This window comes from Lissotriton helveticus, chromosome 3_1, assembly GCF_964261635.1.
Source record: "Lissotriton helveticus chromosome 3_1, aLisHel1.1, whole genome shotgun sequence".
Taxonomy (NCBI): domain Eukaryota; kingdom Metazoa; phylum Chordata; class Amphibia; order Caudata; family Salamandridae; genus Lissotriton; species Lissotriton helveticus.
In genome coordinates, this window is record NC_136061.1 from 1053348475 (window position 1) to 1053365980 (window position 17506).

Sequence of the window (17506 nt, forward strand, 5' to 3'; positions counted from 1 at the left end):
GGCAGAGGAGCCGCATAGTGTGTAGGGGGACTGCCGCCTAGTATGGCATTGTATGCAGGTGTTTTGTGAATAGAGCACACAAGCAATTTCTGGGCCCTGGCGCAATAGTGAAAGACACAGCAAGAAGGGGTAAAGCAACAGCATGTCGTGCATGCAGTCTGGCCACCCACTTTGGAATCAATGCCACTATATACTTCTGGGACCCACAATGTATGGCATACCAAGAGGCCATCAGTTCAAATTAATGTCTTCTCCACCTTTTGGACAGTGGGAGACACGTGTACTGATTGAGTGGTGTCCAGCAGCCGCTGCTGAAGAAACATGCATGCACAGAGCTATTGTTACAGTCAATTGAAATGCAGGACTATGTTTTGAGTCTGAAGTACTATCGACACAAGCAGAATTTAATCAAATGTTTGCACTATCAGTCTTTGATTAACTGTCACAATGCCAGCACAAATAACTTAAAACATTAAGTAAAAACAGCTTGTTACTACATCACCATTTCTAGTTGTAGCTGCAAAAAATTCATGCATTTTCAAAATGCTGTGCTTTGATTGAAAATCTTATGGACATGCCATTGAGTGAGTGCCTGATGAGGGCTCACTCAAACAAACCAAAGGCTGAAGGGGGCCGGCCCCAAGACGCCTTTCTCTATGTTATGTATGTGTTGTTGTCTGTGTGTGTTGGGTACCACTGATATGAAGCCTTACCGACAATTAATACAGTCGACTGATCTAATGAGTCCTCCTATTACCCTTCTTGCTGGTTTACCCCTGCATATGTGGGTCACATATGGATTTTGTTAGAAATTGGGTTACTGGTTGAGGGTTTTTTTTCACTACCAGGACAAGTACAACTCAAAATTACATGTCCTATTATTTAAATACCTTGCACCCTGCCCTATGGGCTGTTTAGGGCCTACCCAAGGGGTGACCTATATGTATTAAAAAGGAAGGTTTGGGCCAAGCAAAAGGTTTAAGTTGGTCTAAATGACAATTCAAACTGCACACACCGTCTGCATTGACTGGCCTGAAACATGTTTAAAGGGTTACCTAAGTGGGTGGCACAATAAGTGCTCCAGACCCACATGTAGCATTTAATTTACAGGGCCTGTGCACAGGTAGTGCCACTTTACTAGGGACTTTAAAGTACATTTTATAATGCCAGTTGAGGCTAAGGCAATGATACCAAGGAGAGAGCACAAGCAGCTTTAGCTCTGTTTAGCAGTGATATAGTGCACAGAGTGCTAAGGCCAGCAAAAATGAATTCAGCATAAAGTGGAGAGTAAAGACAAAACGTTTGTGGATGACTCTGTAGAGAGGGTCATTTCCAACAAATTTGTATTGCTGATTGTGCACTATATTGAACAGAGCAACCTCTGAAGTTTGGAGAGTTACTCACTTTAAAACCCCGAATCTAAAACTTGCTAGAACCTTTGTCTGTGCTCAGAGCAGAGACTTCTTTACTCTAAGGTACTTGCCTGGTACCAGTCCTCCAGCGACGTTTCCCATTTTAGCCTGGCTGCAAGGCCCTCAATATTCTCCTTGTAATAGTTCTCATCCTTTTCTGTCAAACTTTCTGCAGATTTTTTTAATTTCTCGAGGAGCTGAAATAAATATAAATGTCATCGTTAATTTCCACTAATTAAATGCAATAAACTTCAACAGAAACATCAATGTGTCATCCGTGATTATCTCATATTCTCAACCGAAGCAACCTGGAGATTCTCCAGGTTCTGCTCTTACAGCTATACATAGTTGATTATAGGACTTTCCAGAGTACCTTCCAATAAAAAAACAGGTAGTTTCTGATCTGCTTACCCTAGTGCTCACACAATAGAACATTATTCTATGCATGCTTTTGTTCAGATCCATTTGGAAACAAGAGGTTTCAGGGGCGTAGCTTCCACTGTGCAGCAGGTGCAGTGGCACCAGTGTCCAGAGGCCCGGGAGTCCCACTGAATCCTGATTATTGCTAGTTTTTTTTATTCAAACAGCAGCCATGGGGCCATTACTTACCTTGCACTAGGACCTGTGACACACTGGCTACGCTACTAAGAGGTTTACGTCAGGAAAATAGAGCATTTATAGCACTGACACATTTCAATACACAAGACAGTGCTGTACTTTTTTATTTGGGTTTACAGACTGGTATGACAATGTTAAAAAATTGGATCATAAAATCTCACCAGCCATTGTAACAGCAAAGCACATGTTAAAACATTTATCATTTGAAACTTGTTCTAATGTCAGCGAACACTGAGCTATTATTACTGGTTAGGCATCGGATTGATTAATAAATGGTTAACACGAGAACATAGAAAAGTATTTAGCAGAGCTTTGATTAAGATGCCATGGTGGTTAGTCACAAATATCATAGAGGCAAAATGGTGGTGGGGTATGACTTTTCCAGATAATACAGATGATGAGTAATGCACATGCTTGATAATTTCTATTTTAATATGTTTTTGTATAATGTATAAATATATACTTTTTTCAGAGTTGAAATTTGTAACAAAAGTATTCTTTGGTCTTCTCGACTTTAGAATCTAACTCCGAAAAAGTCTTTCTGCACATAAACCACAAGTATTAGCAAAGCCAATAGGTCTAACTATTTTCAAAAGCACATTTTCGTGCCTTTAAGAAGGTGCAATGTGCACTTTTCTAGTGATGGCTACAGTACCAGAAGCCGCAACCGAGGTCCCTTGAATGACGCACCGCTGCTTGCTGTTGCAGGTTGCAGTAACATGAAGCATTGCTAGAGATCCTCTGAGCCAGATACAAATGCTTGCGGTACGGTATTAGGACAAAATATAGAGCAAAAAATATTGTGATGCAGAACTATCAAGTTTTTTATATCGTGATCCACAAATATCGTGATTCATGAATATTGTTGACTAAAAATATTGATTTTCTAAGGTAAGTAATATCGATGTTAAAAATACTTTTGCTGTTATCGTTGTTAATGACATAGGGGCATATGTAGGAAGCTGTTTGAGATTCGCAAACGCCGGAATTCGCAGAATTCCGCCGTTTGCGAATTGCAAATGGCGTTTTGGTATGTATGGGCCATATAGCAAAATAAGGAATAGCAAAAATTGCGATTCCTTATTTTGCTATGTAGGGGTGCCTTTCAAATTGCGATTTTGCTTAAGGAATCGCAAAATGCCGCCTACTCTAAGTAGATGGTATTTTGCAATTTCCTGTTAAAATGCATTTAAAAAAAAAAAAGTGCCATGTGATGCACAGACATGCCCTTAGCATGTATGTGCGCCACATGTACTTACAGGCACATTCCAGGGGTGCAACAGGTGTCCTTTGGACACCGTGGCACCCTTGGAATAGCGATTCTCAAATTGCGATTTTCTCATAGAAAATCGCAATTTGAGAAAGTATCCCCATTCATTCCTATGAGCCTCTTGGCCCATAGGAATGAATGGGACACTCATTCTTTAATTGAGATTCGCAATTTGCTAATCGCAATTATGGAATTTTAGATATTCGCAATAAAATTGCGAATTATTACATACATACCATTTTGCAATTCTCAAATAGCGAATCCTTAAAAATCGCTATTTGAGAATCGCAAAATGTAAATTACCTACATATGCCCCATTGTTTTAAAATAATTTGTATGGATTTTAGTATGTTTGAATTGTATATTATTAATTGTTTATATAATTATTGTTAATGTTTTTTAATCTAGTTTATACATTTTTATTTGTTTATTGTAATTTTTAGTTTTGAAGCAGGTTATAGGTTTTGTAGGAGTATAGGTTGTGAATTAATTTAATTACAATACATAATTAATTATTTTTATTATTATTATTCATTGAAAATTAATTATGTAAATTGTGTAATTAATTTATTTTTTATATTAAGTTTTAGGTGCAAGTCGTGGAGTTAGTAGGGGTATATGGTGGGAAGTAAATTAACTTTAATTACTTAATACTTAATTTTAATTATTAGTTATTTAGTTGATACTTAAACTAAGTAAATTATGTAATTAATTTATTTTTTAAGTTATGTTTTAGGTGTGGGTTGTGGGGTTTATAGAGGTACAGGGTGGGAAGTAAATCAATTATAATTATTCAATAATTAATTTACATTATTATGAATTATTTAATCGATAATTCATTATGTAATTGTTTAATTAAGATTTTTTTAATTATACATCAGGTGCGGGTTGGTGAGCTTGTAGGGTTACAGGGTGAGAAGCTAATTAAGAAATCATTTATTGATATTTTATTACTTTAATATTAATTATTGAATTGATAATTATGTTAATTGTGAACTTATCTTATTTGTCAAGATATATTTTAGGAGTTTGTTGTTTAGTTTCTAGAGGAATTGGGGAAGTTGTTTAAGTAATCATAAATAATAAAACAAATTATTCCTTTATTTTCAAAATTATTTATTATTATCTAATATGTTAATTGTGCTATACTTTGTTAATTTCTATTACATTTTAATTGTTGGCTGTTATGTGTGTGGGAATATAGTGAGGTATTTTTATTATATTAATAGTATTTGTGTTAATTGATAATAATTATAAAAAATTGCAATATTTGTTATTTGTTTATTTTCGTTAAAATTAAGACATTTCATTTTTATATCTATCATTTTATATTTTTAGGTATTAAGTAGAGTTGCTAAAATATGCTATTTATTTTAACTGAAGTACTCTCTCTGTACTGTACCAGTACATGGAGTGGAAATAGTACATGTTACCCCTTCTGAGTCCAATGATCTCCCCACTGTTGCACCGATTGATGTGGGAATAGTAAATATAACCCCTCCTGAGTCCAACACATTCTCTACTGTTGCACACACTGGAGTGGGAATAGTAAATGTTACCCCTCCTGAGTCCAACCCTTTCTATAATGTTGCAGATGGCGGAGTGGAAACAGTTCATTTTACCCCTTGTGAGTCATATGCTTACCTACTGTTGCATCAAATGATGTGGAAATACTATGTGTAACCCCTCCTGAGTCCAACACTTTCTCTACTGTTGCACCTCCTGGAGTAGGAATAGTTAAGTTAAACACTCCTGAGTCGAATGTTTTCCTCACTGTTGCACACATTGATGTGGGAATAGTAAATGTTACTCTTCCTAAGTCCAACACTTCACCTACTGTTGCACAGACTGAAGTGGGAATAGTAAGTGTAACCCCTCCTGAGTCTAACGCTTTCACTATTGTTGCACACACTGGGGTGGGAATAGTTAATTTAACCTTTCCTGAGAAGAGTGCTTTCCCTACTGTTGCACGTACTGTTGGGAATGGTAAATTCAACCCCTCCGGAGTCCAACGCTTTCCCTACTGTTACACAAAATGGAGAGGGAATAGTAAATTCTACCCCTCCTGAGTCCTTCGCTTTCCCTACTGTTGCAAAACTGGAATGGGAATAGTAAATTTTACCCCTTCAGTGTACAATGCTTTCCCTAATGTTGCACATACTATAGTGGGAATAGTATATTTTAATATTCTTGGAGTTTAATAGTTTTTTTAGTATTGTTTACATATTTATTATAATTATGTGTTTATGTATTTAATTTTATATTTCATACATACATATATATATATATATATAGTTATGTAACATTTTTAGTAAAATGTATTTTTGTACATTGTTTACGGTTTTACAGATAATAAATTTCAAAATATTTTTTAAACTGTTGCAGTTCATTTGATAAATGTATTAATTATTTTTAGATGTGAATGTAAAATATACATACTATATATATTACCTACTGGCGGTCGCCAGTAGGTATATATAGTTAGGATTTTTTCTCTATGGGTTTTTTGAAAATTCTATGTCTAATAACTTTGGCGTTTGTGGACGGAATTGGCTGAAATTTTCAGGAAAATGGCACATTTTGTTTCTGAGCAGCCCTTGAAAATTTGGGGGGGGTTCGTCAAGGGGGGGGGCTGAGAAAAAAGGTTTCCATAGGGCGGTTGGCCTCACTTTTAGCCCGAACGGGTGAATGGATTTGCACGAAACTTGGCAAAATTGTAGGGACTGGTAGCCCGATGTGCCTTTTGTAGGTCTCAATATATGTGCTACAGTGGATTTTGAGAAATTAACGTTTAAAAAAAGATATATATCTGTAACAGCGGACCGGGCAGCGCTCCAGGACGCGTACTTTTCGCGCAACGGAGCTTTGTGAAGCGAAGCTGATTGGTTCTCCGGCGTCTGTCAACATTCCAAACAGTCCGTAGCGGCCGCCATCTTGTCTCTCGGTAGGATCGAGAGACAAGAGGAGGCCAAAGCGAAGGGGGAAATGACCATAAGGGGGCATAGTAGATCCTTCCTGACCTCTTAGGTTTGATGTACCATTTTGCCAAGTTTGGTGTAATTCCGTTCAGCCATTCAGGCTGTAGACGTATGTAAATGTCCTATGGAAAATTGCATGGGGAAAACACATTTGAAAGTGTTGAAATTTAGAACCAATTAAAATGTTACTTTGGTTTTGTATTTGTGTGTGATGAAAGTTAATTGGTTATGTATATATTTCAAATGAGAGGAAACCACAGCCATTTTGTGATACTACTGTTTGAGGTACATTTGTGAGGAATTTTTGGTGGTGAATTTCTGGTGTTTGATTTACACAGTACTAACACTTCTCCTACTTTTAAAAAGGTGAGTTGTTAATTTGTAAGGGGAACTATGTTGTACACTTGAAGATAATTTGAAAAATGTTTTCTGTTATTTATTTGCAGTCCTTCTGTTATACTAAATACTTGATAAAGTTAGTTTTATATTATGTATTACTAAAAACGATAAATGAAAGTGATTATTTTTTTCTGCAATTTACAGCAAGCAATTTCAAAATAAAATGGCTCACAATGAAGAGACCGTGGCAATTTCTTTTGAATTGTCCACTACATTGATTGAAATTGAGAGCACCAATAATCAAATATTGTCACAAGGAGGACATGACTTGTATGATTCCATTAGATTGATTGAAATGGACAGCACCAAGAATGAAATATTGTCACAAGGAGATGACTTGAATGATTCCACTACATTGATTGAAATTGAGAGCACCAATAATGAAATATTGTCACAAGGAGGAGATGACTTGTATGATTCCATTAGATTGATTGAAATGGACAGCACCAATAATGAAATATTGTCACAAGGAGGAGATGACTTGAATGATTCCACTACATTGATTGAAATTGAGAGCACCAATAATGAAATATTGTCACGAGGAGATGACTTGAATGATTCCACTACATTGATTGAAATTGACAGCACCAATAATGAAATATTGTCACAAGGAGGAGATGACTTGAATGATTTTTTTGATCAATCTCTTGATGGCGAATTTATCGAGTGTTTGGAGACCATAGTTACAAGAATCATCATTGGAGACTTTTCATGAGGACATTGCTGATGAGGACATGTTACTAGTTCTTTCAAATTTAGAAAATTCTGAAGAATAAATTTATATTTAGAAATCAAAAATTGTTTGAGACATTATTCATTTTTATTTTTAATTTATGAGGTTGTAGCGAAGTGATTGTAGTATAAAATGAGACTTATAGTATAGAGTGCAACATTTTTATGTTACATGGTAAGTTTACTCATATTTACTTCCCTTCTGCCACTATATTATCTCCAATGTGTATTTGACATCTCTTCTTCATCTCCGGCCTCCTTTCTCTCACTGTGTGTCTCCGATGCATCTTATCGCTGCTATTTTGTGTAATTACAGAAGAGAGTAAAATAAAATAGTTCGGAACGTGAAAAGGGGGCAAAGTAGAGTACTCCTCACCCCCTAGGCCTTTTTAGGCGGTCCCAAAAGGATCAGTTTCTGCTTTCCTGAGAGATTATGGTATGAGTTCCATATACCACAATAACTTGCATTACAACATGCAAGATATCTATCTCCTATTACCAACTTTTGGAGATATTCGCGCTAAGCGCGAATATCTCCAAAAAGTAACACCTGCCCTGAGCAGTTCTTAGCCATGTTATCCAATGGGAGGTGGATAACATGGCTAAGAGCATTAGCTCGGTAATGCATGAATATCGCTGAGTTTTTAGCGATATTCATGCATTGCGGCCGTTTATTATCGCATTTGCGATAAACCTTGATAATAGCAAGGTTTATCTTCGATAATTTCTGACGATGCTTAGTGGTAAAAAATTCGTTGGTAAGCATCGTTAGCGATAAATATCGCTTAACTTTGGTAATATGCCCCAACGTCTGTTAACGTTCGATTCGAAGGAAATGAGGAAGTGTTGAAAAACATTGTCTGCGCCATCTTGCCTTTTTTGAAATGCCACACTTTTGTCGTGCACGGCAGCCATTTTAGATGTCTTGACCAGACCCACTCTCTGCACGCTGTCGATTCGTAGCATGGCTCCTCACCCACGCAAGCATCTTCCCCAGGCACTGGTCACCACCGCTCTCTGTCTTATGCATGGGCAATAAACCTCCCCCCATCTGCGCTGCTCTTCCCTGAGAATCACACTCTGTGCCCGCCCGACACCTCCCTTTCGCCCTATTCACTACCGCACCCTCTGCACTCCTCTTCCTCTGTGTCCGATTGTCCAGGCTATCAGCTAGCCCTGCAGATGTAGTTTATGGCCCCAGCTGTAAAGAATCACCCCTCTTCAAAGGAGTTATAGTAGATCAAGGCCCACACCCGATGAGATCCGTCACACCACACGTGTTCCTACTATCTGAAAACCATCCTGTATTGTGATTGGGGAGGGGACCGAGCCTGAAGCGGAAGATTCCAGGAATGACTCTTTGTACATCAAAGTTTTTACAATTATGTGTCACATTAAAAATATATAGCACTCCAACAAAGTAGTAGGAATATAAAACTTTAATAACATATAAATATATACAACAAAACAAAAACAGTAAAAACATTTAAACAACGAAGAGACCGTGGCAATTTCTTTTGAATTATCCAATAGATTTATTGAAATTGACAGCACCAATAATGAAATATTCTTGTCAGTAGCGGTCTGTTGTGCGAATAGTTCCAAGGCAGCAGAACGTGCTGAAATCTAGATGGCACGAAGGTGATGTCTAGTAAGTTGCCGCCCAGCAAATAACGGCGTGGGGCGCCACGGGGGTGAGTGAGTCCAGTAGGCACCACAGCTATTCTTACCGGCATTGCAGAATTACTGCTGGGGACAATGCCTGTGCTGTAGCAGGGTCACAGCAGAAACAAAAAGGATTCTGTTGAAGATGTTGGTTTTCAATTTGAAAACAGTTCTGGTGTCAACTGCTATGGTAATGTAGTGGTTAATGTTTTGTTTTCTCTAGAAAATGTAAAAGAGGGGGAGGCAGTCCAAAGTTCCGTTAAAAGGGCAAAGGAAAGGATCGGTGGTTTGAACTATCAGTCAAAAAGGGGAGGGGGTGCAATAATTTTTCCTACCGGGTCACACTGTGCTTTCACCGGAAGTGAGGTCTGCAGGATTCTAGTAATTCAAAGTGAGGCTGGCGCCAGCATGGGAGCGCCGACGTCCCGCGGATACAGTTTCGTCACTCCACGGGCGATCATGGCAGTCATTCCCCATCGGGGGTCGGAGACTCCCGCGGCTCCTCTAGAATCTTCAAGGTCGTGGAGGACTACGGTGGTGGAGTCAACCAGTGACCGGGCCATTTCTTTATGCTGGGCCCGCTCTTGCCAGGTCGACCGCCATTTTGAGAGTTCGGCAGCTACCGGCGATCGCGGGGTCACATGAGCGGATGGGCTCCACCCTGCCGGGCGAGACGTTGCAGCATGGCCACAGTGGAAGAACCCTTTTCCGGGCGCCTGGAGCGCTGAGGGTGCAGCTGGGAAGCCTCCACCTGGGGAGGCGGGAGAGGCCTGTTCGCACCGTCTCTCCCTCCCAGTGCACCCCACGGCGTCTCGCTTGAGATTTGTTATGGCCGGACCAGGCGATGAGGACGAGGGGGCGGGGGGGTCGGAGGCATGTGCAAGACATCCCCCCCCAGTGTTGTCGCAGCCATTATTCAAGAAAGAAGAAGTGTCCCGTCCGTCTTCGGGCCGGGCTTCCGGTAGATGTCGGCCGGACGCCCCTGGCTCTGGCCCCATGAACGGGTTTCTTGGTTTATCGGCTGCAGCCGGATCCCGTCGGCCTCGGCCCCCCGACCGTTGGTGGCCGGACCGGAAGAGCATGTGGCGGGACTACCTGCAACTCTCAAGGGCCACCGCGGACGGACTGGGAGAGAGAGGGGAGGGTCGAGGAGACATTCCCCCCCCCTGCAACTGTTCAGCGTTGTAAAGGCAATCCCCTGGCCGGGTCCCGCTGGCCTCGGCCTCTCCTCCGGCTACACCCTACGTTAGGATCTCCTGGCCGAGGCGTGGCAGCAGGACCTGCCTTATATGGGCTGCTCCCGGCTGGGCGTAGCCGGAACCCTGCCCCACCTTGGAAGTTTCCAGAGTGGGGGCGGATGTTCTACTGACTTGCATTTTCCCTAGTCTATCGATTTTTTTGGCGTGGCAGGCGGTGGGACAGCGAGGGGTGATTTGGTTTCTCTTACTGTTTTTCTGGTCTCTCACCACTGGCATATTTTAACGTTTTCTTGTTTCTAGGACATTAATAGGTTTTATCATTACGTTATGTTATCGTTTCTTTGTTCGTTGTTTAATAAAAGTTCATGTTCATCAGTGGCCTACTGATTTTCGTTTTCCTATTCTTTTCTTTCCAGGTTGTTTCATGCTAAAGTTTCTGTTAACAGGATACAGTGATCACTTCGTTATTATTGCATATGTCCTTTTCACTAGGGGTGCTCTCTGGTCGGGCCAGATGACGTATCTCTAGTAAATGGTCCGGGTGAAACAGGTGCATCAATCAGTGGGGAGTAGATAGGCATGACAGATTACAACGGGGGAGAAAGGTCCGCATTACGTACCCTTTCACTACTTGCAAAGATTTTCCTACGTTTATTTGCAAACAGGGAATACCTCCAAAAAGAACTAATTCCCAAACAGTCAATGTTCGGACAATCAATCAATCAATGAGGAATGAAATAGGTACGACGTGTTAAAGGCTTGCGTTACCTACCCTTCACTATCTGCAAAGGGAGAGAGAATATTCCTATTCTTCCTCGTTTGCAGGCAGAGAAGATCCTTAAGAGAATTAACTTCGAACAATTCAATGCTCGATTCAAACAATCAACAAGGGGTACTGTGAACACAAATGAACGCCGCTTATGTACATACGCATTGCTATTTTCAACAGGTTGTTCCTAATGTTTCTATTTTAGCGAGGTCAAAAAGAGATCCCATTAATGGCCTACTGATTTTGCTCGATTCCTTTTGTTTTTTAAACGATTTTTCGCTATCTGCAAAGACTAAACAGAGTATTGCGACTCTGTGCTTGTTTGTAAATAGAGAATGAACCAAAGAGAACAATCAATCAAATGGAGAGAGAAGCAGGCACGACGGATTACAAAGGGGGCAAAGGGCTGCGTTAACTACCCTTCACTATCTGCAAAGAGAGAGTACTCCTAATAGAAATGAGGGGTGGGGGGCAGCATTCAAAGCAGATCAGTGTGCATAAACACGAAAATGTTTTTACTTACCACGTACTTGACATTCGACAGCTTATGATATTTGCTATTAAAAAACCATTGAAATTCACTGAAAAAACCATAGGTTATAGACCATATATAGTTAGGAATTAGCATTTACAAAACCTTGAAAATTCACTGAAAAAACCATAGGTTATACACCATATATAGTTAGGAATTAGCATTTAAAAAACCTTATTTTACTCACACAAAACCATTGAAATTCCATATATAGTTAGTTGCACTAACTATATATCGCGCACCCGCAATCCACTGCTGATCATGTCACATATTACATCAGTCATGACATGGTCAGTGACATCACTGATGACATCACTGATGACATCTCAAATGACATCACTGATGAGATCACTGATGACATCTCATTTGACATCAATGACCACATCACTGATGATATCATTCATGTGACAATACAATGCATCTCCTCACGTTTTAATATAACCTCTGTTTCACCCAGTGTTAAATACAGAGTATAATTTTTGAAACCATTGACACACCAATACTAGTTACTACATACGTACTCACTGATTCCTACGTCTACACACACATTCACTCATTCACCCATACAATCATTCATACATACAATCACTCATCTTTACAACACTATCATATGCACTCATACACCTATACAGACACTTACACTCTGCCACTCATCCATGGAGTTACTCACACACCTAGTCAGTCCTGTAAAGAATCAATCACACTTCCATTTTCTTGTCTATACAGTTAAACATAGAGCACCTTACATTTTCAAACATATACTAACACATACTTACTTTCTTATACAATCATTGATACAAGTACACATTGATCTGCACAGAGTCACACACCTCCCAGCCAGCCACACACACACTCAGTCTCCTATACAAATACTTGGACAATCAATCAATAACCCATATAGTTAATCATATAGCTACTGATCAACACATGCAGCAGTTTACAGAACAACAGACATAATGATGCACAAATTAAGACAGTTTAGTCACTAACCCATGCACTCAGTGAGACACATTTAATCACTCACTCATACATTCAGTCATGCACCTACTAAATCCTTCGTCCAGACACTTATACATCTACTCATTCTTCAAGATGTAAAACATATTTAAACTTTACAGAAACACACAGTCACTGGATGATGTCATCAGTGATCTCATCAGTGATGTCATTTGAGATGTCATCAGTGATGTCATCAGTGATGTCACTGACCATGTCATGAATGATGTAATATGTGACATGATCAGCAGTGGATTGCGGGTGCGCGATATATAGTTAGTGCAACTAACTATATATGGAATTTCAATGGTTTTGTGTGAGTAAAATAAGGTTTTTTAAATGCTAATTCCTAACTATATATGGTGTATAACCTATGGTTTTTTTTTCAGTGAATTTTCAAGGTTTTGTAAATGCTAATTCCTAACTATATATGGTCTATAACCTATGGTTTTTTCAGTGAATATATATATATATATAGTTGTTATATTTAAAAACAATTGAAAATTAAAATATAGATTACAATATTTTTTTAACTAGTGTTATATATAAGTTTATATACATATATATATTCACATATGTGTGTTTTTTGGTTTGAATACTTTTATATTTATACATAAGTTTAAATATTATTTTTTTAATTCATTTACATTATATTATTGTTATGTGTTAAAATATGTAATATTTACTGTTTTAACTATATATATATATATATATATATATATATATATATATGTGTATATATATATATATATATATATATATATATATATATATATATATATATATATATATATATATATTCACTGAAAAAAACATAGGTTTCAGGGACGTTTTAGTTAGTTGGACATTTAATTCATACAAAACGATAGAAGTTCCCCTGTTATAGTTAGTTCAGCCAACTGTAACTTGCGCCCCTGCAATGCACTGCTGATGACGTCACATATTACATCATTCATGCCATGGTCAGTGACATCACTGATGACATCACTGATGACTTCTCAAATGACATCACTGATGACATCACTGATATCATCCAGTGACTATGTGTTTCTATAAAATATAAATTTGTTTTATATATATATGCCAAGGTGTATTGAAGAATGAATGGGTGTATAAGAGTCAGGATGGATGATTTAATAGGTGTGTGACTGACTTATAAGTGAGTGATTAATTGTGTCTTGCTTAATGCATGTGTTAGCAATTGATACAGACATTCACACAGTTTAGGTTGTCAGATGGTGTGTAAGTGGTTCCATGGTGTGGTTAGCAGGCTAAATGAGGATCTATATGGGCTATTGATTGCTTGTCTGACTATCTGTATGGGTGCCTGAGTGTCTGTGTGGGTGGGTACAGATGTGACTCTGTGCATAGTTGTGTGAGTGGATAATTCACTGGGTATATGTGTTCAAGTCTCTATCTGTGAAGGGCTATATGGCGCAGTGAGTGTGTGTATGAGTTTCTTGGTGAGTGATTGGATGCCTCTGTGGTACATGTGTGAGTAACTGCATATGTGAAAGGCAGTATCTATGAGTGTGGGACTGTATACATGACTATATGTGGGAGTGAGTGATTGTGAGAGTGCATGTATGGATCAGTGGTGGTTGTATTATATATTGTATTAGAGTGTAAGTATGTGTTAGTATATGTTTAAATAAGTGAGGTGGTATATGTATAACTGTACAGGTGAGTAAATAAAAGTGTAATTCATTATTTCCATTACTGACTAGGTGTGTGAGTAACTCTATGAATGAGAGTCGGTGTCTGAGTGTCTGTACAGATATGTGAGTGGATATGATAATTTTGTATTGATAGCTGACTATATTTATGAGTGGCTGTATGGGTGAATGAATTGATGTGTGTGTAGACATAGGAATTAGTCAGTGGATATGTACTAACTGATATTGGTTTCGAAAATTACAGTCTGTATTTTACAGTGGGTGGATCAACTGTTATATAAGAGTCTGATGAGGTGCATCAGATTGTCATATGGATGATGTCATCAGTGATGTAATTTGAGATGTCATCAGTGATGTCACTGACTATGTCATAAATGATGTACTATGTGATGTCATCAGCAGTGTACTGCGGGTGCGCAAGTTATAGTTAGCTGAACCAACTATAACAGGGGAATTTCTATCGTTATGTATGAATGAAATGTCCAACTAACTATAACGTCCCTGAAACCTATGGTTTTATCAGTGAATTTCTAAGGTTTTTTAAATGCTAATTCCTAACTATAACATCTATAAAACCTATGTTTTTTTAGTGAATTTCAAACGTTTTTTAAAGGTTAATTTCATATTTTAAAATTTATAAAACCTATAATTTTTCAATTTTTTTGCAATATTTTGCAACTCTATTATCCTTTTTTTAACTTTTAAAATGATGTAATATTTTAATTCTTCCCCAAAAATATGTATATCATTTTTTCTACTTTTTGGAGAAAACTAAAGTCCTGTACCGGTAGTCTACCAAGCTCCATCAGCATGCGAATCCTATCCACCATATTCAAATGATACGCATTTCGTATCTGATGGGTTCGTGGCACCGAGTCCCGCATAACAACATATATGTATGAGGTTGTGCCAGCTGCTAGTTTGGTATGCGATGGGTACGCAGTACCAAGCAGCGCATTATGTCATGTATGTATGGGGTCGTGCCTGCTGCGCGTTGGGTATATGATGAGTGCACGCTGACAGGCCCTGTCTTACGTCATAGACGTATGGTGTCGCGCCGAGTACGCCATTCCCTCTTTTTTTTTATGTCTCAAAAGCATATGTAAATAACTTTAAAGTGTATATGAGACCAAGTGATAATCTAAAATATTTTTTTAATGTATCTATTTCTAACTGTAATAAACTTATATTATAGTAAATATATTGTCTCAAAATCACATCGGGTGCGATCTCCATGCACGCTGAGTGCACGATTGTCAAGTGACCTTAACATTTCCCATTGCAGCAGTTGCAAAACGCCACCCATTTTAGTAATTCACTCTACAGCATTTGATGAGACACACCTCTTGTGCTTAGAGAGATTTTTTGAAACTTTTTGCTATGTACACATATCTTACACTACACACAACATGCAACCACCATCTTCATCTATATTCATTGTCTGTAAAGTAGCCTTCCACCTGTGATAGCCATACACCTAAAATTTACATAACCAAAGTATTCCCCACTACCAGAGGTAACATGGTTGCATACGCTGTCCACAGCACAATGTAATGTGGTACGGCCCAGGGGCAGTATCATGCATAGATAATGAACACACGGACACAGATTTATAGTGGAAGTGGGTACAGGCACATACGCTCAACACCTTTTTATTACCAGGGTCACATATCCAGTGACGTCTGTGGTGGATGATTGTGGAGTGAGTGTAAACCAGCCCTCAGGGAATAGTTGCTGCTACCATCAACTAGAACAGTAATCATTGCATCACACACAGACATTCAATAATAAAAGAATCAATAGTTTGTGCTGCTGTAAAGTAGAGACAGTAGATGTGAAATAATACAGAAAAATATTGTATCGTAAAAGAACCACAACTTGTGGTATACTGAGACACAATCAATAGATCTGAAATAATACACAAAAAGATTGTATCATAAAGGGTCCATCAGTTAGAGTGCACTCAGATAGCCACATCAAAAGCATTCAGCATGTGCACAGCCAGTGATGATGCATGCAGCGGGCGGGCCGTACTAGGAGTAATATCGGTTGCATGTGCACAGCCAGCGATGATGCGTGCTGCGGGTGGGCCGTACAAGGAGTAATATCGGTTGCCATCAACACAGCATCATCTGCAATAGCGACTCAATCTGAATTGTGAACCCTGCTGTCTGCAGTGTACGCCAGAGAGAAGTCCGCAAGGGCCCACAGCAACGTGAGGTGTACTTGAGCTACACGTTTTGTCATACGAAAAGCAAAAAAAGCGTGTGTGGAGCCTGCGAAGATTCGTATGCGTGGTGCGGACAGAGCGCACTGCAGCTACAATCCCGAGTTGATCTTAATTGTGAACACTGCTGTCTGCAGTATTAATTGATGGCAGCACTTACACAGACATCCATGAATACTTTTTCACACTTCCTCTTCACAAAATACAACAACATAAATTATAGAAAACTCTGCAATAAATAAATCAAAACAATTTGAATTTCGATTTCTGCTGTTCACAGTGTAGACTATTCAGTATTCCTTTCCACTTGCAAGATACATTTGGTCATTGTAGTAAACCTATAAGTCATCTAAAAAAATGTCTTCAAGCAAGTATACTAAAAGGATATTATGTATATTTCAATTGACGTTCTAGTTACTTGACTACTGGATTCTGTAATTAAACAATCCCCACTCGAATTCAATTGTGAGCCCTGCTGATCGAAGTGTAGGCCAGAGGCACTATTCATTCACGCCTCACAGCCACATACCATTGAATTCGAAAGCATGGAGTTGGTTGCAGCAGATGGGAGGGGGTACACAGAAATAATCACAGACTTTAACTTCTGACATCCTCAATCATAGAATCAAGACCCCGTTTCACTGTTCGGACCTGCTGTACCGCAGTGTACTCCACCGACTGGTGTCAACCAAGCACAATAATCATGTGCAACAGTTAGCTACGGAAGCACAGAGTCTGATGCACATGAACAGAGGGAGTTCTATGAAACCAAGCAGCAGGTAATATCGGACATCATGTATTGTTGGATCAAGACACCGTTCCACTGTTGGGACCTAGAGTTGGTTGCACCTGGTCAGAGGTGGTACACAGAAATAATAACAGACTTTAATTTCTGACATCCTCAATCATAGAATCAAGACCACGTTTCACTGTTCAGACCTGCTGTACCGCGGTGTAGTCCAGCGACTACAGTCAACCAAGCCCAATAATCCTGTACAGCAGTTAGCTATGGAAGCACAGAGTGTGATGCACC

General features: G+C 38.9%; 1 protein-coding gene across 2 annotated transcripts in view; it reads right to left on the reverse strand.

Moving 5' to 3' along the window:
* Window positions 1–17506, reverse strand: part of NOSTRIN (nitric oxide synthase trafficking) — a 743535-nt gene that overhangs the window by 450152 nt on the left and 275877 nt on the right. For both annotated transcript variants that reach the window (XM_078681620.1, XM_078681621.1), the window contains one exon: window positions 1484–1609. In XM_078681620.1, the coding sequence (XP_078537746.1) occupies window positions 1484–1609 (126 nt within the window). The remainder of the gene's footprint in view (window positions 1–1483; window positions 1610–17506) is intronic.